At 35.9% G+C, this 22,805-nt stretch overlaps 1 protein-coding gene across 6 annotated transcripts in view; it reads right to left on the bottom strand.

The window, feature by feature from the left end:
* Positions 1 to 22,805, bottom strand: part of syne1b (spectrin repeat containing, nuclear envelope 1b) — a 199,198-nt gene that overhangs the window by 157,524 nt on the left and 18,869 nt on the right. For 5 of the 6 annotated variants that reach the window (XM_079833876.1, XM_079833877.1, XM_079833873.1 and 2 more), the window contains exons 3-14: positions 18,112 to 18,207; positions 17,868 to 17,951; positions 15,960 to 16,052; positions 15,686 to 15,864; positions 15,355 to 15,551; positions 11,245 to 11,354; positions 8,394 to 8,501; positions 8,059 to 8,196; positions 5,508 to 5,672; positions 5,311 to 5,423; positions 3,094 to 3,262; positions 2,907 to 3,003 (exon numbers count right to left, since the gene is read on the bottom strand). In XM_079833876.1, coding sequence (XP_079690002.1) covers positions 2,907 to 3,003; positions 3,094 to 3,262; positions 5,311 to 5,423; positions 5,508 to 5,672; positions 8,059 to 8,196; positions 8,394 to 8,501; positions 11,245 to 11,354; positions 15,355 to 15,551; positions 15,686 to 15,864; positions 15,960 to 16,052; positions 17,868 to 17,951; positions 18,112 to 18,207 — 1,549 coding nt within the window. Of the gene's footprint in view, positions 1 to 2,906; positions 3,004 to 3,093; positions 3,263 to 5,310; positions 5,424 to 5,507; positions 5,673 to 8,058; positions 8,197 to 8,393; positions 8,502 to 10,973; positions 11,022 to 11,244; positions 11,355 to 15,354; positions 15,552 to 15,685; positions 15,865 to 15,959; positions 16,053 to 17,867; positions 17,952 to 18,111; positions 18,208 to 22,805 lie in introns of all 6 variants that reach the window. The other variant, XM_079833878.1, reaches the window with a different exon arrangement.

Raw genomic sequence — 22,805 nt, 5'->3', positions numbered from 1 at the left:
TGCTAGTAGTTGTTATTAGAAGTGAAATCACTGTAATGCGAGGTTAAACACTTGTGCACAGTCAAGCTAGAGCAAGCACATTATCTAAAGAGTCACTATGTTACGGAGTACTCTGGTTCCTCTAAACTCACCTCTCATGATGATTTTACACCCTACAGTATGAAATAGTTAAGCCACATTACTACACCTTACATGGTACCTTCGTATTCAAGTGAATCTGTTTTTGAAACTGTCACAAACATATCCAGGTCATGTTTCTTGCCATTTTCAAAAGAATAACAATAAGAAATTATATTTTGCATAAATATATTTAAATTGTTTGTTTTTTTAACATTTAACAATATCATAATGCAAAAATAATATTAATAGTAATATTATCATTACTGTAATGCAAAATATATATATATATATATTAGTGCTGTCAAATCGCATCCAAAATAAAAGTTTGTGTTTACATAGTATATGTGTGTGTACTGTGTATAATTATGTATATATAAATAGACACACGTGTATGTATATACTGTATATATATATATATATATATATATATATATATATATATAAATATATATAAATATATATATATATATATATATATATATATATATATATATATATATATATATATATATATATATATATATATATATATATATATATATATATATATATATATGTAAACACAGACTTTTATTTTGGATGATAATATGTATTGTGTATATACACTAACCTAAACGATTATTAGGAACACCATACTAATACTGTGTTTGACCCCCTTTCGCCTTCAGAACTGCCTTAATTCTACGTGGCATTGATTCAACAAGGTGCTGAAAGCATTCTTTAGAAATGTTGGCCCATATTGATAGGATAGCATCTTGCAGTTGATGGAGATTTGTGGGATGCACATCCAGGGCACGAAGCTCCCGTTTCACCACATCCCAAAGATGCTCTATTGGGTTGAGATCTGGTGACTGTGGGGGCCATTTTAGTACAGTGAACTCATTGTCATGTTCAAGAAACCAATTTGAAATGATTCAAGCTTTGTGACATCAGAGGATGGGTACATGGTGGTCATAAAGGGATGGACATGGTCAGAAACAATGCTCAGGTAGGCCGTGGCATTGAAACAATGCCCAATTGGCACTAAGGGGCCTAAAGTGTGCCAAGAAAACATCCCCCACACCATTACAACACCATCACCAGCCTGCACAGTGGTAACAAGGCATGATGGATCCATGTTCTCATTCTGTTTACGCCAAATTCTGTCTCTGCCATCTGAATGTCTCAACAGAAATCGAGACTCATCAGACCAGGCAACATTTTTCCAGTCTTCAGCAACATTTTTCCAGTCTTCAACTGTCCAATTTTGGTGAGCTTGTGCAAATTGTAGCCTCTTTTTCCTATTTGTAGTGGAGATGAGTGGTACGCGGTGGGGTCTTCTGCTGTTGTAGCCCATCCGCCTCAAGGTTGCGTGTTGTGGCTTCACAAATGCTTTGCTGCATACCTCGGTTGTAACGAGTGGTTATTTCAGTCAAAGTTGCTCTTCTATCAGCTTGAATCAGTCAGCTCATTCTCCTCTGACCTCTAGCATCAACAAGGCATTTTCGCCCACAGGACTGCCGCATACTGGATGTTTTTCCCTTTTCACACCATTCTTTGTAAACCCTAGAAATGGTTGTGCGTGAAAATCCCAGTAACTGAGCAGATTGTGAAATACTCAGACCGGCCCGTCTGGCACCAACAACCATGCCACGCTCAAAATTGCTTAAATCACCTTTATTTCCCATTCTGACATTCAGTTTGGAGTTCAGGAGATTGTCTTGACCAGGACCACACCCCTAAATGCATTGAAGCAACTGCCATGTGATTGGTTGATTAGATAATTGCATTAATGAGAAATTGAACAGGTGTTCCAAATAATCCTTTAGGTGAGTGTATATATATATACAGTAGTAGCCAAAAGTGATGTCCAGCCTAGGAAAATTGACATCATCTTCCTTTATTCAAAAATTATTAAATGTTTGTTAAAGATTTTGTAATTGCTATTGCTTAGTTGTGCTTGCAGTCAATGTTTTATTTGTGATAGCGCAATTAAACATGCTAAAATGTGCAGACATAATTTTTGGCCAGGCTATCAAATTATGAAAATGAGAGATAACCATCAAAATATTAATAACTGTTCTGATTCTGTTGTAGTCAGTGTGTGCTTTTTCCAGTGAGCGTTTTGTTTTTCTATGCATTTGTTTGTAAAATAAAATAAAACCTGTAGCTGTAGATAAAGCTCTTAGATAAATACCTCACGAAGTTTAGTGCTTTGTTCTTCCCTCATATTTAAAGTATATTTAATATACTAAGTATAGTAATATATTTCCCTCATATTTAGATGGTTTAATAAAATATGTAGGATCATTAAAAATAAATATCCCCTCTGCACATCCCTTTGGCCACTACGGTATACATTACACACACACACACACAACATATAAAGCTCAAAAGTTTGGGATCAGTAAGATTTTTTTGTTTAAAATAAGCCTCTTATGCTTATACTGAAAATAATGTGGCATTGCAAGAAAACTGTAATGGGTCTAAAATAGGCTTTGTTTTCATTATGCAAAATAATATTTTTTTTCTCATGATTTTGCAGTGAAATATGACCTGAACATTCATTTGTGGCAAATGAGAGTCAAGTGTAATTTTGAGTGAGATATAATTATTAGTCCAGAGCACTTGTTTCAGCACTGTAATGATGGTTTCAAGGACGCTTGACAGAATGAGGCTGCCTGATCACAAAGCAAGAGGCTCATTTTGGCTGCCAGAGTTCAGAATTGCTGCCAGGGAATGATTATAAAAAGCTGCATGAATCTCCGGCCTCAGGGGAAAATTGATGAAAGTGAGATGCGTCTTACCTGAAGTCCCAGATTTCAAATAGGTGTCTGCAGCTTGTTTCAGAGTCCGAAACGTGGTTTCATATTGCTCAAAGAACTTGTGGCCTTCAATGAACGCCTGTGTGTAGATGAGGACGTGATATGTCAGCAGAATCTTTTTTTATAAAGCAGATTTAAAAGAGTTTATTAAGTACGCTGGAGGACGTACAATATAATTTTGCAGAAGAAGCTCCACTGAGTCCCGTCGGCCGTATTTAATGATCCACGATTTGAGCTTTGACTCCGCCAGCATAAGAAAAGCCATGAGGCGATACTTCATCTCCCAGAATTCAAATTTAATCAGATGGACGTGAGATGATGTGGACACAAAATTAAGCCTGTGAAGACATGAAATAGCAGTAAATATAGCAGTAATCGATGGGATTTAAGACCTTAGTATTTAAACTCAACATGAAACAAAAAATTATTTATTAATAAATGTTGCTGGTCTTATTGTACATCATTCATTATTAGTTTGTTATCCTTAAAATGTGATAACATTCTTCACTTTAATTTATGTGAATGTAACCAATTGTTTGCACATTGCTATGTAGTTGCTAGGGCATTGTTATGTGGTTGCGGAATTCCACATGTTCTGAGTGGTTGTGAGCACATTGCTATGTAATTTAGGAGTCCTATGTGGTTGTTAGGGCGTTGCTATGACTGCAGAGTTGTTCCACCTGCTCTGAGTGGTTGTGAGCACATTGCTATGTGGTTACTAGGTGTACAATGTAGTTGCTAGGGCGTTTCTATGACTGCAGAGTTGTTCCACATGTTCTGAGTGGTTGTTTGCACATTGCTATGTGGTTACTAGGGGTACTAAGTGGTTGCTAGGGCATTGCTATGTGGTTGCAGAGTTGTTCCACATGTTCTGAGTTGTTGTGAGCACAGTGTTACGTGGTTACTAGGGGTACTATTATGTGGTTGCTAGGGCGTTGCTATGACTGCAGAGTTGTTCCACATGTTCTGAGTGGCTGTTTGCACATTGCTATGTGGTTTAGGAGTCCTATGTAGTTGCTAGGGCGTTGCTATGACTGCAGAGTTGTTCCACATGCTCTGAGTGGTTGTTTGCACATTGCTATGTGGTTGCTAGGGGTACTATGTGGTTGCTAGGGTATTTCTATGTGGTTGCAGAGTTGTTCCACATGTTCTGAGTGGTTGTGAGCACAGTGTTATGTGGTTACTAGGGGTACTATAAGGTTGCTAGGGCGTTGCATGACTGCAGAGTTGTTCCACATGTTCTGGGTGGCTGTTTGCACATTGCTATGTGGTTACTAGGGGTACTATGTGGTTGCTATGGCATTGCTATGTGGTTGCAGAGTTGTTCCACATGTTGAGTGATTGTGAGCATGTTGCTATGTGGTTACTAGGAGTACTACATGGTTGCTAGGACGTTTCTATGGCTGCAAAGTTGTTCTACATGTTCTGAGTGGTTGTGTGCACATTGCTTTGTGGTTACTACGGTAATATGTGGTACATATAATATAATTAATAATATAATATAATATAATATAATTAATATAATATAATATAATATAATATAATATAATATAATATAATATAATATAATATAATATAATATAATATAATATAATATAATATAATATAATATAATATAATATAATATAATTAATATAATACATTAATATAATAAATTAATATAATATAATATAAGTTTGTAATACATGTTTTATATTTTATTTTATGTCAGTTTAACATTTATTTATTTCAAGTAATGAAAAATTAATTTTATGGTTTTAGTTTTTGTTAACTATAACATATTACAATAAAATATTTTTAGGCAGTATCGTGATTTATGTTTTTCATCCCCAAAATATAAGACTCCTTAAATTATCATTAAGACGCTTGTTATACCATTTAAGGTATTGAAGACTTTATGAGCTTACATTTAAGAAAATTTTAGATTTTTATTTGCACACGTGCTCCAAAAAAACTTTTCACAGTTCGTACACATCTATTTTTAGTCGCAAATGCACGTGGAATGCACGCATTGTCGAGCCCATGTGGTTGCTAGGATGTTGCTATGTGGTTGCAGAGTTGTTCCACATGTTCTGAAGGGTGTGAGCATGTGTGCAATGTGGTTGCTAGGGGTGTTCTAGGTAGTTGTTCAGGGTGGTTACTAGGCGGCTCAAGTCAAAGTCTATTTGATGTTCTGGGCTCTAAATATTGCTAAGTTCCCTCTTTCGTTATAAGTTTATGAGATTGTTTTGTCTGTTTGTCATCCTTTCAGTTTAATACTTCAAATCACAATGAAAGTCTCACACTTTCACTCAAAAAATATATTGCATAATAGGATATTAAATGCATTGCAAATGCTGTTGCATGTTGCCTATAAACAGTGAAACCTAATGTCATCAGAGTTGACCTTTCTGCCATGTCCTGAAGCTGCTCTGGTGGAACCGGGACGCCATTTACTGATCGGTCTCTGTGAATCTGTTGAAATGTCTGTCTGTGCCCCTCCAAATTCTTCATCACCTCCTGTACAGAAATCACACCATTTCTTATTTTAGGAGCACTGTGATCAGAGAAAGTCCCTCAAGAAAGAAAAGTTCTTGCACCTACCTTGTGCTGTTCCAGTTTTCTGTGGATGATGTTGGCCGTCTCTTCGTGGGCCTGTTGAATCGGTACGTCCTCTCTCAGGGAAAGTTCTGCCCGATGCAGCCAGGCTCCGATCACTCCCAGAGGGCCCGGCAAAGACTTGTCCAGATGGATGTGCCAGTCTAAGAGCTGCACAAACCACAAAAATGCATCGCAAATATCAAAAGGAGCGATCTGTTTTTTAATGCCGCTCACTGTTTGCGAGGACCTTTCAAGCTGTCAAGTGTCTGGCCAGATTGCTGTTTCCACTCTATGGACTTCTCTGTTCCTTTAAACAAAACGGCCTCTGTGTGTCTGTCCTCTTTCCTCAGTAATGAAGGAACTGTATCCATGGTCTACGCTCCAATTCACACTTCATTCCAGCTAATGACAACTAGACAAGTGCACACTCATTTATTCTCACAGCAGCAACAAAAACTATTTTTCAGACATAATCAACGCAATAGTGAATTTATGTACAATAAAATATAACAGTTAATATGTACAATCTTTAGCTTACGTTAAAGCATTCATTTACCTTTAGAAATTAACTGAGCTCTATAAAAATATTAACAAACATTTAAAAGACTATATGAGAATGAACTAAAACTAATGAATCATGATTAATATTGTCTAATGTTTAAAGTTTTTAATATATTGTTATGTTTTAATACTTTCACATTGAATCTCCAAAATAATGTAGAAACAACATAAAGACAGTATATTTTAAATATTTGTAATAATGGCATGTTTTTACTAAGCACTATGGATGAAGGCCAGAATCGCTGATACCAATACTGATGTCTCTATTAAATAGATTTTTTCTCAGTTTTAGGCATTAATTATAGCCATTTAACATTACAGTATAATTGAAAGCTATAATTTCTAACATTTAATATGTTTTTAAAAATATAACAACTTTTAATTTAAGTGAACTTAAAACATATCTTCACATAAACCTATTGTAATAAATGTCACATTTACTACGGTACGGTTCAGTAAAATTCAGTATGGTACGCAATTTTTGCCGTTTCCATTGTCAGAAGTACCCTAGGTACCCTAATTCCGAACCATACCATATCACTTTTTTGGCACCCTTCCGTTGGGATACCTAGCACAGTAGTCCGATACTAAAGGGTACTGTTGGCGGTGGAAACATAAGCTGGATCATGATTTACGGTCCTGAATCGTACTGTACTGTACTAATGCCGCTCGGTTGAAATCAGCCATGATAATATATCAGGGTTCAACACTAAAGTTTGTTTTCTAGGCAGGACAGTTCAGATTTGTACCTACCCTACTAAAATGCCCAAAAAAGTTATTGTATTCATAGATTTTGACCCATGTAACCTTGTAAACAGTGCTTTATTATTTTCAGGAAGGTCTAAAAGGTAAATATACAGAAGTTGAATAATTTCTTGAATTATTTCTGGCACAGTCTTCACCACATAAATTAAAAAGTGAATATAGATGAATCATTATTAAAGCTAAAAAACTAGGTGAGTGATTTTTTCTTTTGTTCTTTGATTATCCTTAATGACAGACAGCAGCAGGTTTATTAGGCTGCTGTCACTTTAAGACCTGCCGCACATGACCCGGATCGGACACGTACCCTATTTTCCCACAACTCCTTAAGTTCATTTAACACTTTTTAACTAATTTAAGACTGTGCTTACGAGCATAAACGACAAACGGGAATTCGACTCAATGCGGTGCTGCCGTGCTGTCGAAAACGGCTTTCTCTACGCGCATTCCGTGTTTGTTCACAGAGAAACGCATCACATACAGCGCGCCAGTACAGATTTGAGTTCTTTTTTTGCATCTTATCACGCTTAAATAGTTTAAAAAGTACTTGAACGAAAGACAGCATGATCATATTCTGTAGTGCAGTCAAAGGATGACAGGAAAAAACAAATGCTGCGTTAATTATGTGGAATATTTTGTCAACGTTGCGTTAACGTATCAGTTTTAACAGGCCCAGTAAGATTATAACATATTTACCCATTATATAAATATATTCACTTTTAAATATTTATTTTAGCGAAGGCTGTGATTTTATATTATTAGTGATATTTAAGTGATTCTTGAGCTATTTAAGATATTTTTATCTTGAGATGTTGAAATGTGTGCTAATTTTCTCTTCATCATAGCCATCAAAAAAAGCATTTGTGTATACACATATTTAACCATACCTAATCATTTTAAATGATTAGTTATGTGACACATGCAACAACAAGAGCTGAGATAATAAGAGCTGATGCGTTGATGGGGAAATTGTAAGTGAATCAGTCTGTTCCTCACACAAAGCTAGTGTACAACTTCTGACTACTTTTATGGGGCTTTTTCTGTCATTTTTGGTGTACAAGAGTTTCTGTCCCGATTCATTTTCATTGTATAAAAAGTGGCACGAACATAATGCTAAACATCTCCTTTTGCCTTCCATTGAAAAAAGAAACAACCGGAGTTGAGTAAATGATGACAGAATAAAACATTTTGGGCGAACAAACTCTTTAATTACATTAGGCGAAGCACGTACCCTGACAGACACATGATCCCAGGACTGCTTGACCACGGCCTGATCCACTGACAGTTTGCCGTCTCTGTGTACCGGCTGCAGGAGAGACTCGATCTGTTTCTTTCTCATCTCGAACTGCACACGGAAGCTCTTAAAGGCCTTCAGACAAAAAAAGAAAGATGGGGCAGCACTAAATTCATCTGAATTGACAGCAAACTCACAAATGCAATCATTATAGAGCTAATCGTTATATTAAGCCAATCATTATAGAGCTTATTTACATGTAGAGGTTCTAAATGCAGCAAAAACAGCCTGTTTAATTCTAAAGATCGTAGATGGAAAATTGTCAGCTTTACCTGATATTTGTCAGTGAGACTCTCTTCAGATCCCTGTGCTCGCAGAATATCTCTTTCAAGCTGATCCAGCCAGATCTTCACCTCCCTCAGCACCTTGCGTTCCTCTTTCTGTGCACATCAGACAGAAAGAAACAGCGATTTATCACTCGTTTAGCAGGTATTCAGCAAGAAACCTTATAAAAAGGACCCCACAGCAAGTAACACAGTAGTGTGCAATCCCAAAGAAGAGTGAAGATCTTCAACTATTTAGTATTTTGTTACACACAATACAGAGCTGTTATGACCCTATTTATTAATAACCACATACCTCAAGCATTAGCTCAATATCTTGTGGATCATACTGTCCAGGAGAGCAAAGGCACATCAAGAGATGCAAACACAACATAGTCAAGACATTAGCAAGATAAAAGCCAGAGAGAGAGAGAGAGGAAACAAGCAGAGAGTATCCACCGCAGAAAGGCCATTCTCAGGAAACGCTGACATTAGTGTGTTACATGTCTCCTATTCATATAATTAACATGATACTAAACATATTTGGCAATTTAATTCTGTTTAGTGTTCTATTTGTTCATGTAAGATTATATAGAAAGTCTTTTAATTAATAAAAATATATATATATTCACTGTTCAAGCACTTTCAGTCCAATATAGTCATTTCCTTCTATAAAAATAATATTTTGATCTATAAATAGTCAAGCCTACCATTTTAACAATGTTATGGAAAAATTAAATCCATATGAAATATGGCCTCAATCCATGCAGAGCTTTTCAGAAAGTCAGTGCGCACCATTAATCTATTTCAGAGTGATGGTATGAGATTAATACAACGTTTCTGCTCAAAACTCACTCTATTGTGACCGTATGCAGATATTATATATAATAACGCATAGATGTATTATGAGACGTTTAAGGTCACAGTGAGGTGGGAATTATTATCACGCAACATTGACTAATGCATCGGCAGAGAATCGTCTTTCTACGAGTCATTAAGAAATTATGGTTCTATTCTATCTAAAGAAATATGAGGTAAACGTGTGAATACATATATATATATATATATATATATATATATATATATATATATATATATATATATATATATATATATATATTATATATATATATATATAATATATATATATTATATATATATATATATAATATATATATATATATATATATATATATATATAATATATATATATATATATATATATATATATATATATATATATATATATATATATATATATATATATATATATATATATATATATATATATATATATATATATATATATATATATATATATATATATATATATATATATATATATATATATATATATATATATACACAAACACACATTACATGCACAGCAGTTATTTCTGGTTCTCGAAGAGCTGAGAGCCGTGCAGTTTGTATCACTCCGCTTGCAACATTTCTCGCAGCAAGTGTCATGACGGATGAGCAAACCTCCATAATTTTACAAATACTCCTGTTTTTGTGTCACTGAATGTAGTTTTGAGAGTGTTTTAGGCAATAATGTAGTTATTTAGACCTCAAATATGTGACTAATATATAAACATTCGCAGATGCGAGCCCCAGGCCTCCATCGCTTCATCTCAGCCAGTCATTCGGTATACTCGTGTGATATTGCTCATATATACAGTATATATATATCATTTCAGTATTTTACAGAAAAAGCACCAGAATACTGAAAGTAAAAGATGGTGCTAAGGGCATTATTAGACTTTTTGTGCACTGAAATTTTGTAAGAGGGTTTTTGAGAGGCATATCATTATTTATTTTATTCCTAGTTATAATGTGTGATTAATAACCTTTACAGAAAAACTAATGAATTTTCCATGTTTTCCGCACGTGATCACGTGGATTTCACATGGGAACTGACCCAAAACCAGTCTCCCATGAGCAAAGTATGTGTTTCACATGGGACCACGTGTTTTTGCACATTTTTTGTAGGGGGATTGCATACTGTAATGTGATTTTTTTCACATGCAAAGTTATAATACTGGGATTTATAATACTGATGTTTTATTAACAAATTTCAGGAGGAGCACGTTCAGATAATTAAACCTAATTAAACACGAGTGGAGCACATTAAGTTAATCAATTGAATCAACGATAAGAGGTGAATATATACTGCAGATTTACCTCCTTTTCGTTGACAGTTTTTAGCATCCCTCCACCACCCCATCTCCTCACTTTTAAATAAACTCTTATTAGACGTCAACACAATCCATAATACAATGCAGTCTAGTTCTAGACTACCTCTATCACGGGGGGGATACTCTGGGTTCGGGCCAAAATTCAGAGCCCGGAGCCCTCCCCTTGATAGCACGCCAAATACGCATAATCTTTACTTTATTTAATTTGATGCAAGTGTGAACTCGTGAATATATTTTACATTATTAGTATTTAAACTCTTGCAATTTAATAACTTTGTGGTAGGGTTGTAATTACGTTTCCAGTATTTTAAAATCACATATGGCATCATTTCTTGAGAATGCCCCATACATTAAATGAACCTCATGCAGGTGAGACGAAATCGGCTCTTACCTGTAGAGCTGGGATAGAGAGAGCGAATGTAGGAATGGAACGAACCAGCTACAAATGCGCACGGGTGAGTGACACAGACAGAGAGACAGAGTGAGCACACTGAGCAATGCATTATGGGTGTGATGCTAGAGTAAAATACTCCTTGAATGGATTCCACATTGTGATGGACAGTAAATGGTTAGTGACTAATGAGCAAGCACTACAGCAGTGACTGCATTAAATAACAACAGCAAGCGGCTAGAGTATTTTTAGCATAAGCACTAAATCGTACCTCCTCTTGGTGTCCATCTGTCTCGGACTGGTGGGGATCTGGGTAGTGCTTCAGGAACTGAGCTACATATGTCATTATGGATTTCTCATCAGGCTTGTCCACATCCACATCTGCAAGAAAAACAAACACAAAGTGAGAGATTTGAACCCCTCAAGGGGAAATGGTTGCGGTATTACCATTGTGATAATCATTTATCTATGCATGCATGCACCTAGTTTCAGTTCTACTGTGCTTTACTGGCACATCAAATGTACATTTGTGATGTAGATTGGTATTGTTAGAGGATTTGCAGCTTGCCAAACTCAAAAATAGTGCCAATGTACATAAGATGATGAAAAAATATAAAAAGACAAAATATATACATTACCGTTCAAAAGATTGGGGTCAGTAAGATTTTAAAGAATTTGAAAGAATTGTGTTATTTTATTCCCTAAGGATGTATTAAATTGATCGAAAGTGACAGTAAAGACATTTATAATGTTACAAAAGATGTCTATTTCAAATAGATGCTGTTCTTTTTAACTTTCTAAAGTATTCATTCATTATTCATTTTGAATGATTTCTGAAGGATCATGTGACACTGAAGAGTGGAGTAATGCTGCTGAAATTCAGCTTTGCCATCACAGGAAAATTTTCTTTAATAATTAGGGCTGTCAAATGATTAATCGCAATTAATTGCATCCCAAGTTTGTGTTTACATAATATATCTGTATGTATTGTATATAAATATTATGTATATTTGAATAGACACACATACATATTTCAGAAATATTTGCACGTATATACTGTATATATATTTATACAATTTATATTATGTAGAAATATAAATATTTCATATATAAATATAAAAAAAGAAATCTTAAATATATACATGCATGTGTGTGTATTTATATATACAGTGGTGGAAATGGACGAAAATTCACTAGGCGTATTGACAAAGTGTATTGACACTTATCAGTAACATCAGTACATTGCGAGATGAATATGATGCAACCATGCATTTCCATTAAAACTATGTGGCAGGGTAATGGAACAAAAAATTAACATGTCCACAAAAGATAATGTCTGAAAAAAACATTTGAGGAATCTATCCAATATGAACATTCAGATTTTATATACTGTCCAAATTATTGTAGAAACAACTTAAATTCAGTATATAAATTCCAAGTGAACTTAAAAAAATCCAAACATCTACATTTCTCATTTTCATTCATGGAGATGTGCTTTGGTTTAGTGAAGGATTGCTGCCATCTACTGGAAAACAAACACTTTTAAAAATAAAAAAAACATTGATTCTTACCTACAGCCACTATATGGCTACTTAATGTTTTTTTTTTTTTATTCATGTTTAGACATTTCTAAAATCATTATTATAACAATAAAAATTACTCTTCTCAATTTTGGGGTGCGTGGTGAGCTATATAAATAGCTAAAATAGGCCTATTTAATATTTTTTTTACGATAGATGTATTCAACAGCCCACAGTAATAATACAGTGATGTAAACCGTTCATATATTTATGGGATTTCGCCATATTTTATTCAAATGTGTTATAAGACACGTTTTGCATTTTTGACATATTGGTGAATAGTGAATGTGTGCATATTTTAAATAAAATACTCTTTGCAAAGAGTTTAGCCTAAATGTATTACCTCAGTTACACTTAGACTAGAACTTATTTTACCGGTCTTATTTATTTATTTATTTTCTCTTTATTCCCTTAAATCCCTTTTAATCCTTATTTTATTTTACAGGTATCATAACATCAGTGTTGCCAAGTCTGCGGTTTTCCAGCTGAATTGGGATACTTTAACACTGTTGCCGCGGGTTGAAGCGACCCCAATTATGTGATATTTAGCACCAGGTAGGGCTGCGCAATATATCGAAATATCGCAAATGTACATATCGCAATATGCATATCGCAAGGGTACGCAATATCTGAATGATTTTAATAGGCTACTTCAACGTTGTGAAAATTTTACGTTTTAGGTTGACGCATATAGCAGAGAATAGACTGGGCACACGACTGTTAGTCCCCCAAACGCGATTTTTACTGGAGAACCCCCAAAGTGAATCATCAGGTGTTCCATAGACTTCATTCATGTCATATTAGATGATCCACTGACCTGAAAGAGCCAAATTAGGCTTTTTATAGCCTCTTCAAAGGGATTCTACCAGATCACCTCATGATGTCATGCTACTCTGCATCTGATCAGGGCTGATGTCATGCATGACCTATATAAGAAACTATAACAGCGTCTGTCTGTAATGAGTCCTGATGATGGCGGATCCCCAGTATAATTATGCAGTGTCTGTCTATTCACATCAAACTCAAAACAAATGAGTGGCTCTGCAACAGCACAACAGATTATTGACTGAATCTACATTATTAGCCACACAAAACTAGTATTGGCGGTACATTCATGGTATACAACAGTCATTTTATATATTTACAGTGTCATTTTAATATCATTGAAGAACTATTATAGTACTTTGAAATATTTTGAATTCGTTTTTATTTATTTTTTTGTTTTACTTTTAGTTACATTTTTTATAATTTAGTTGTTTTGGTCTTTTTTTTCTTTTTTTTTATTAGTGTACATAATGTTGTTAATACATTTTTATTTTCCATTTTTGTTTTAGTATTTTTAGTACATCACATTAAATTCATTTTTAAAAAATCACAGTTTCCACAAAAAAATATTACGCTGCACTAATGTGTTTAAAGGATTAGTTCACTTTTAAATAAACTTTTGCTGACAATTTACTCACCCCCATGTCATCCAAGATGTCTTTCTTTCTAAAGTCAAAAAGAAATTAAGGCTTTTGATGAAAACATTCGAGGATGTTTCTCCATATAATGGACTTCAATGGGCTCCAAACAGTTCAAGGTCCAAATGACAGTTTCAGTACAGCTTCAAAGGGCTTTAAACGATACCAGACGATGGATAAGGGTCTTATCTAGCGAAACGATCAGTTTCTCCAAGAAACCGAGCAGTATTTATGCTATTATTTTACCTCTTATCATGTCTGAGCTCCGCCATAACTTCCGCTAAGTGTGGTCAAAATACGAGCGTGGTCATAGATGTATACGTAGATGTCTCATTAGCGCTTGAACGGATCATTAGAATGAGGCATCTACGATCGATATATCTATGACCACGCTCGTATTTTGACCTCACTCAGCGGAAGTTATGGCTGAGCTCAGAGATGATCACGTTCATCTGATAAGAGGTAAAATAACAGCATAAATACTGCTCGGTTTCTCGCAGAAACTGATCGTTTCGCTAGATAAGACCCTTATCCATCGTCTGGTATCATTTGGTATCGTTTAAAGCCCTTTGAAGCTGTACTGAAACATTTAAACCTTGAACCGTTTGGAGCCCATTGAAGTCCATTATATGGAGAAAAATCCTGGAATGTTTTCATCAAAAACCTTAATTTCTTTTCGACTGCAGAAAGAAAGACATGGACATCTTGGATGAAATGGGGGTGAGAAAATTATCAGCAAAAGTTTATTTAAAAGTGAACTAATCCTTTAACATTAATAATGTTTCTTGAGCAGCAAATCAGCATATTAGAATGAGTTCTGAAGGATCATGTGACACTGAAGACTGGAGTAATGATGCTGAAAATTCAGCTTTGCATTACAGGAATAAATTACATTTTAAAATATATTACAACAGAAACCAGTTCATTTAAATTGTAATACTATTTTACAGTATTACTGTTTTTACTGTATTTTAGATCAAATAAATTGATATTAACAGACTATTTTTTGAGAAACATAAAAAAACGTAATGTTTCCAAATTTGACAGGTACTGTATATAACATTTCAAGAAGCAAAAATGTTTTTTTATGGTTTTAGTTTAAGTTAACTATAATAACCCTGTATATATCATAGTAATGAATGATTCTCATTTTACCCCATGATACACCAAGGTACAGTAATTAAAAAAATTGACTTAAATTACCATTATACATTGTCTCAAAAACATGGCATTTCCATAGAACCATGTTGAAAAACCATGGTGCGATGTTGTAAGTGGACATTGTCTATCTCAAGGGAACTTGGAGAGATTCTGGAGGAAAATAAGTTGTATCAGTACCTTCAGGATCTAGTAAACGTGGTATTCCCAGCTCATTTTCCGCAACACTGAACGCCTCTTCCAGGTTCTCACGATTACTTCTTTTTCTCACGACGTCCATGTCCACGAGCTCTGGTCGAATGGCATAAATAACAGAATGGAAGGCCACACCGCTGCGCCAACTAGGACCGAAGTCTTTAATTTCAATCCCAAGACGCCTTCCAAGAAGAAACAATGACTTATTAGGGGTCTTATTTACAATTAGGCCTATTTTTATACACAGTTCTTGTTGGTTGACATATTCATTACAAATGGTCAATTTGCTTTGTATTTATTCTGAAATATGACATACTTGGTCGCTGTGTTTTGGACCCATCTGAGCAGGGCTTTTTTGGCGTTGCCCTGAAACTTGGTTACCACCTTGCGTTTCATTGGTGGGCTGCCCGTCTCTGAGCTGGCCATGCTGTCCACCGAAGATGCACTGCTGGATAAAGCCTGAAGGGCTGGAAGATTACTGGTCAACTCCTCAATCTGCAAAGGTTTGCAAAGACAGACCCTTAAAATACAGATATATATAGACATATGACAATTTTCCAGATCCTACGATCATAATTGGCAAACATTACCTGGAAATAGAGGATAATGGTCCATATCAGCCCCAAGACAATGGATGGGCGTCCATCAGCGATGTCAGTGGCATTTATATTGACTAGTTTGATCTGTAAAATAAATATTTATCAGGTTAGAAACTCTGACTAAATAATTTAAAGATATCAATGCGACATTTACATATAATCCACAGATCTGAGGTCAGGCAAACAAGCCTGCTGATAAATCGTGCAGAATAAAACTAGGGACGTGCATTAAGAAGGCAAATAGGGTCCATTTTGATATTGTTGGCTTTAATAAAATCAAGCAGCCAGACTTATTCACTTCTTGAGGAATAAGCCAATATGAATGCACCAAGAATATAAGGAACATGTGAGTGAATAGACAAAACTGCAATTTGCTCATGGTCAGCCAGTCATGGACATTATAAGAGATGCTGTAGAAAAAACAAGCTTTTTTAAAAATAATTGCAGCTCTTTCAGCCAGTTGCACCTACAGCAGAGATCGGAAAATAATGAAGGTGCTCACTGCATACGGTACGCATCATCAAATGCAGATATGCGTAACAAGAGCAGGTGTTTGTGAGAACTGTGACTAGGAGAAGTACTGACCGGAGACCCTCGGTACACAGACTGAGACGAGACATGGCAAGAGAGAGGACACAGTTAAGAAAACAGTATGAAGACAAATACCGGACTGGGACATATGGACATATTCAATGATCAGGGGCCGGTTGCATAAACCGTTAAGACTAGTCTTACAAGTTAGACATACATTTTTTTCTTTAAGACTGTTCATATTTGTTTTTAATCAGTTACATAAAAACATAGACTGGCCTAATTTGATACGAAAAGTAAGACTGAATGCCACTTGCCTAACTGCTAGTGGCTCATACTAGATCTTAAGACACTGTCTTAACATAATGGCTTAGTTTATGCAACTGGCCCCAGATATGACTGAGGAATAGGGACTATTTCAAATAAATGCTGTTCTTTTGAACTTTTTAATCATCAAAAAGGAATCATGAAAAAAATTTAGCACGGTTTCCACAAAAATATTAAAGAGCACAACTGTTTTGAACATTTATAATTATCATAAATGTTTCTTGAGCATCAAATCATCATATTTGAATGATTTCTGAAGGCTCATGTGACACTTAAGACTAATGTAATGAGTAATGATGCTTTGATTACAGGAATAAATTACATTTTAAAACATATTAAAATTGAACACATAGAACGGTTATTTTAAATTCTAATAATATTTCACAATATTACTGTTTTTAGTGTATTTTTAATCAAATAAATGCAGACTTTTTGCAATTTTTTTTTTTTTTATATTACAGACCCCAAACTTTTGAACAGTAGGGTATATTTTGGATAAAATATGAAAAAAATTTAAAGATTGAAATAATTTTAGTTTTTCTTATATCACAAGGAACTGAAAATGGGATTACATTTTAAACCATTTCACTATTTTGTTTTGAGCGGATGTTACCAACATCAAAAAGGAAAATATTTAAAATAAAAATATAAATTAAATATAAAATAAGTTTGTAATTGGTAAAACACAAAAATGCAATATTGGATTCTGTGATGTTTTGTGGTGTTGGTTGGTTAGTGTCACTCTAAAACATTTATCGTGATTGATAAAATTACACAAATCATTTCATAAACAACTCCTCACTATCTTTTCTGCGTGTGATCTACCTGATCAATTCTTGTCATTGCCTGATCTTGACCAGAGCATATCTGGTATATTATTTTATAGAAATACTTCCTTAAATGAACGCACAAGCAAATTCATTTTTAAAAGAGAGAGTTTGAACTGCAGAACAGGAATGACTCAGCTGGGAGGAATATCAGCATTTAATTAAGACAGATGAGCAGTTAAATGAGATAACCAGTGTTCATAAGGTCACCTACCTTCCTTCCCTCCAGGAACTTAAGAGCTGTGCCGATGTTGGACACCCAGTGGATCCTTTTGATTTGGCGGCCCTGTTCGCATGGCTGGCAGGGAAATAAGGGAGGTTTATCAGGAGCAGAAATGAGCCTATCATCTTGGCATTAAACAGACATTGAAGGCTGACACTCGCCAGCTGCTCCTGTGCTCAATGCAGAGGTTTCACAAAGGGATAATCTGCAGATATTGCATCATAGCAACACTTACTAATCTCTGTCCAGACAGCACCTCTAACAGAGCCAGCAGTTTCACCCCATCCTTGATGTCCTCAAAGAGGTCGTTGACTTCATATGGAGGTTTGTGCTGAAAAAGGACAAAAAGAAGAGGAATGAATAAACTTAATGAACTCTTTGAAAACAAATGGGCAACTGTGTTTTTGCTACATTTTCTTAAACTTTTTGTTCTCATTCTACTTTACTCTTATTCTACTTTATAAGTAGGTTTAGATCATCTGCTGAATAAATACATATGAATGCTTTTAGGTCATTCCCTCTTCATTCCCAGAGGAACTAAAGAGTATTGCTCAGAAGATGCTATTTCATACAGTAGCTCAGGATTCACAACGCATAACAAATTCTCAGTTTTCACAGATGTTTCTCTTGAAATTCCTTAGAAGAAATAAAAATAGATGCAATTGAATGAACTATTGATAGTGTAGAGCTATAAAACGAATGTGGATAGCAGCTCAGATCAATTGAAGAAGTGTTAGGTTCATATTTAGATGTTCAAACATGAGTAGGTAAAGTGTCAGTTTATGAGAGGTCTTTATCTCTACATGAATTCTGATACACACTCCTTGTTCACGCTTTAACCAGAATTGTCATGCATTCGAACTTGTGATCACGCACAAAAACTGAAACTACAAGCTGTGCAGGCATATGAAACTAAAACACACACACACACACAAATACACTTTATTTTAAAAGCAAATGCAAATGTATGTTTCATGGTGATGGCTAGCTAGGATTTTGAGTGAAATGAATCGCTGAGAAAAGGGCAATATAAATACAGTTTTATATGAATATGGTGATATTTCAGGATACGTTTACTCAGGAAAGACACACTAAAAGGTGACAGTAAAAACATTTATAATGTTACAAAATATTTTTATTTCAAATTAAAGCTTTTCATTTGAACTTTCTATTCATCAAAGTATCCAGAAAAAAATGCCTCACAAATTCAACACCAATATGAAGCAGCACAAAATTGTTAATAATAAGAAATGATTCTTGAGCAGCAAATCCGCATACACTATATTGCCAAAAGTATTGGGACCCCCCTATAAATCATGGAATCCAGGTGTTCCAATCACTTCCATGGCCACAAGTGTATAAAATCAAGCACCTAGGCATGCAGACGCTTCTACAAACATTTGTGAAAGAATGGGTCTCTCTCAGGAGCTCAGTGAATTCAAGCGTGGTACTGTGATAGGTTGCCACCTGTGTAATAAGTCCATTCGTGAAATTTCCTCACTACTAAATATTCCACAGTCAACTGTTAGTGGTATTATAACAAAGTGGAAGCAATTGGGAACAACAGCAACTCAGCCACGAAGTGGAAGGCCACGTAAAATCACAGAGCGGGGTCAGCGCATGCTGAGGTGCACAGTGTGCAGAAGTCGCCAACTTTCTGCAGAGTCAATAGCTACAGACCTCCAAACTTTGTGCGGCCTTCAGATTAGCTCAAGAACAGTGTGTAGAGAGCTTCATGGAATGGGTTTCCATGGCCGAGCAGCTGCATCCAAGTGCAATGCAAAGCGTCGGATGCAGTGGTGTAAAGCACGCTGCCACTGGACTCTAGAGCAGTGGAGACGTGTTCTCTGGAAAGACGAATCAATCCGATGGCCAGGAGAACGGTACTTGCCTGACTGCATTGTGACAGGTGTAAAGTTTGATGGAGGGGAGATTATGGTGTGGGGTTGTTTTTCAGGGGCTGGACTTGGCCCCTTAGTTCCAGTGAAAGGAACTCTTAATGCTTCCGCCTACCGAGACATTTTGGACAATTTCATGCTCCCAACTTTGTGGGAACAGTTTGGGGATGGCCCCTTCCTGTTCCAACATGACCTGACACCGGTGCACAAAGCAAGGTCCATAAAGACATGGATGAGCGAGTTTGGTGTGGAGGAACTTGACTGGCCTGCACAGAGTCCTCACCTCAACCCGATAGAACACCTTTGGGATGGATTAGAGCGGAGACTGCATGCCAGGCCTTCTCATCCAACATTAGTGCCTGACCTCACAAATGCGCTTCTATAAAAATGTAAAAATAAAAATATAAAAATCCCATAAACACACTCCTAACACGTTCCAAGAGTTGAAGCTGTTAAAGCTGCAAAGGGTGGGCCAACTCCATATTAAACTCTACATATAAAGAAAGTGATGTCCCAAAACTTTTGGCAATATAGTATATTAGGATTTCTGAAGGATCATGTGACCCTGAAGACTGGAGTAATGATGCTGAAAATTCAGCTTTACAACACACAGATTAAATTAAATTAGAAAATATATTCAAATAGAAAACAGTTGCTTTTAAGTGTACAGATTTTTAACAATATTACTGTTTTACTGTATTTTTTTATCACACAAATGCAGTCTTGGGGCCAGATTTACTAAACAGGGAAGATTAACATGAGAGCGTAATATATAAAAGTGCAGATGAGATTTGAAAGTTCTGCATGTGATCTACTGATGACATACAAATTAAAGAACACAGACGCAGCCGGATCATTTCCATAATGACTAACGCAATCTACCAAGAGCAGCACAAATTAGCGTCTGGTTTAAGACACGCTTTTTGGGGAGTTAAATAATGGCACAAACACCAGTAAATTGACTAGCGTAAACCTTAGTAAATCACCTTGCATGATTCATTTAAATACTCTCCTCCCATAAATTTGCGTCTGAAAGGGAAACTCATACAAACACATGCAATAAAATCAGCCACAAAAATAACTCTGACCATGCCTTTTTAGCGCTAATTTTACATTGCGTGTCAGATTTGCACTTCTCTGTCAGATAACTAATTTCTTTTAAGTTATCTAATTGCTACCCAATTTACTGCCATAATGTGAATTATTTTAGGGGCCATTTACACGACACCAGTTTCAACTAAAAACGGAAACTTTTTATCCACTTTTGCCATCCATTTACACGACAATAGTGTTTTGGGGGCCTGAAAACATGAAGTGCGAGTTTTTGAAAATGATACCGTTATCATCTCCATGTAAACTACAAAAACATGAAACGGTAACATTGTGAAATGTAAATCCTGACAGTAGTTTTTGACGGCAAAAGTGGGTTTGCGCTGGCGCAAGCTGTTAGCAAATCTGGGCCCTGGTGAGCAGAAGTAGCCTGGATGCCAGCCGAACTTAGCCCTGCCCTCAACAATTGTGCTCGGGCAGTTCGGTCTGGACTTTCTCCATAGAGGAGTAATTATGCCCGAACAGAAACTGTTCGGACCAATGAAATTGGCAGGGCGGGCTTTAGACGATGATGGACAGATGATAAACAGTAACGTAATCATCCACGTCCTCAAAGGCGCTTGGGTTGAATTTGTTCTAATCCTAAACAAACTTGTTCGTATATGCATTCACCTACTATTTCTCTCAGAAATGATGATCGTGTTGGTAGGTACTCTGTGTATCCTTAAATTCTTTTTTTAAACCACCGGCAATGATCTTTTACACTCATCTTTTTCTTCTAACGTAACTTATTCCAGCGTGCGTGCAGACAGGGTTGCCAAGTTTTTACAACAAAACCCGCCCAATTGCTACTCAAAACTAGCCAAAAACAAGCCCAATAGCTTTCCGGGGGGGTTCTCCGGGAAAAAAATGCCATTTGGGGGGTAAAATGTATATTATTTTGGCAGGGCTGCCTGCTAAAATTCACATTCCTGGGTCTGTATATCACATAATTGGGGTCGCTTCAACCCGCGGACATGATAAACAACCCGCGGACTTGGCAACACAGTGCAGTTGAGTTCTGTTGACATTTGACAACGTCGCTCCGTTGCTCTGATTGGTTGTAGGTCTATCCAATTGAGGTCTTTCCTGGCTCGGTTGAAACACGCCCCATAATCACAGCCCAACGGAGCAGTATCAGACTCAAATTCTGACTAGAATTGAGTATGACGACGTCAGGCTAGAGCAGAAGAGGCTTCTTTCAAAAACATTTTTTTTTTTAATTTACCAACCCCAAACTTCTGAACGGTAGTGTACCAATGTACTATAGTATTACTATCTAATTACTGCATCATCATACTGCTACTGTGCCATGTGTAAGGACTATGACATGATTCAGACAGGTTGGAGTTTAGATTGAAAATCTAAAAAGTGCAAATCTGCTTTAAAATATTAAAGGAAATGGACACAATAGGAAAAGATAACAGATGTGTCAGAGGTCAAACAAAAATAGCAAAACTTTCCATCATGAAAACAGCCTCATAAGTACATATAATGTGCAAAACATTTGCTTCGGTCCTGCTGACTAATGAGAAAATAAAAGGGAAGCAAGAAATGTACATCGAGATTTATTTTTGTTGAACAAATGCATAACAGTAAAACATTACAAAATAAAATAGCTGGACAGACAGGGCAGAAAGCAGACACACACGCACAGACAGCAATGTGAATCTGTAAGTATTGCAGGCATAAAGCATTACTTAGCATATTCTGCAGCTCAAGTTAGTATGCACTGAGCGTGTGCTTTCTGTGCGGACACTGCCTCACTGCAGTGGACCCAATGCTGCACACATTACTGGGATTCTCCAAACTTTTCATAGGCGTGCTTTAAACTGTTGTGTAGCAGATTGTGTGGAACAAAAGGCTCCTCAGACCAATCTGCACTGACTGGAATACTTAAACCCACCATTTGTGTCAGATTATCCTCTCTTTGTGTGCTGCA

This window comes from Gobio gobio, assembly GCF_949357685.1.
Source record: "Gobio gobio genome assembly, chromosome: 13".
NCBI lineage: Eukaryota > Metazoa > Chordata > Actinopteri > Cypriniformes > Gobionidae > Gobio > Gobio gobio.
The sequence above is the reverse complement of the archived record's forward strand: the minus strand, read 5'-3'. Positions and strand labels throughout refer to the sequence as shown.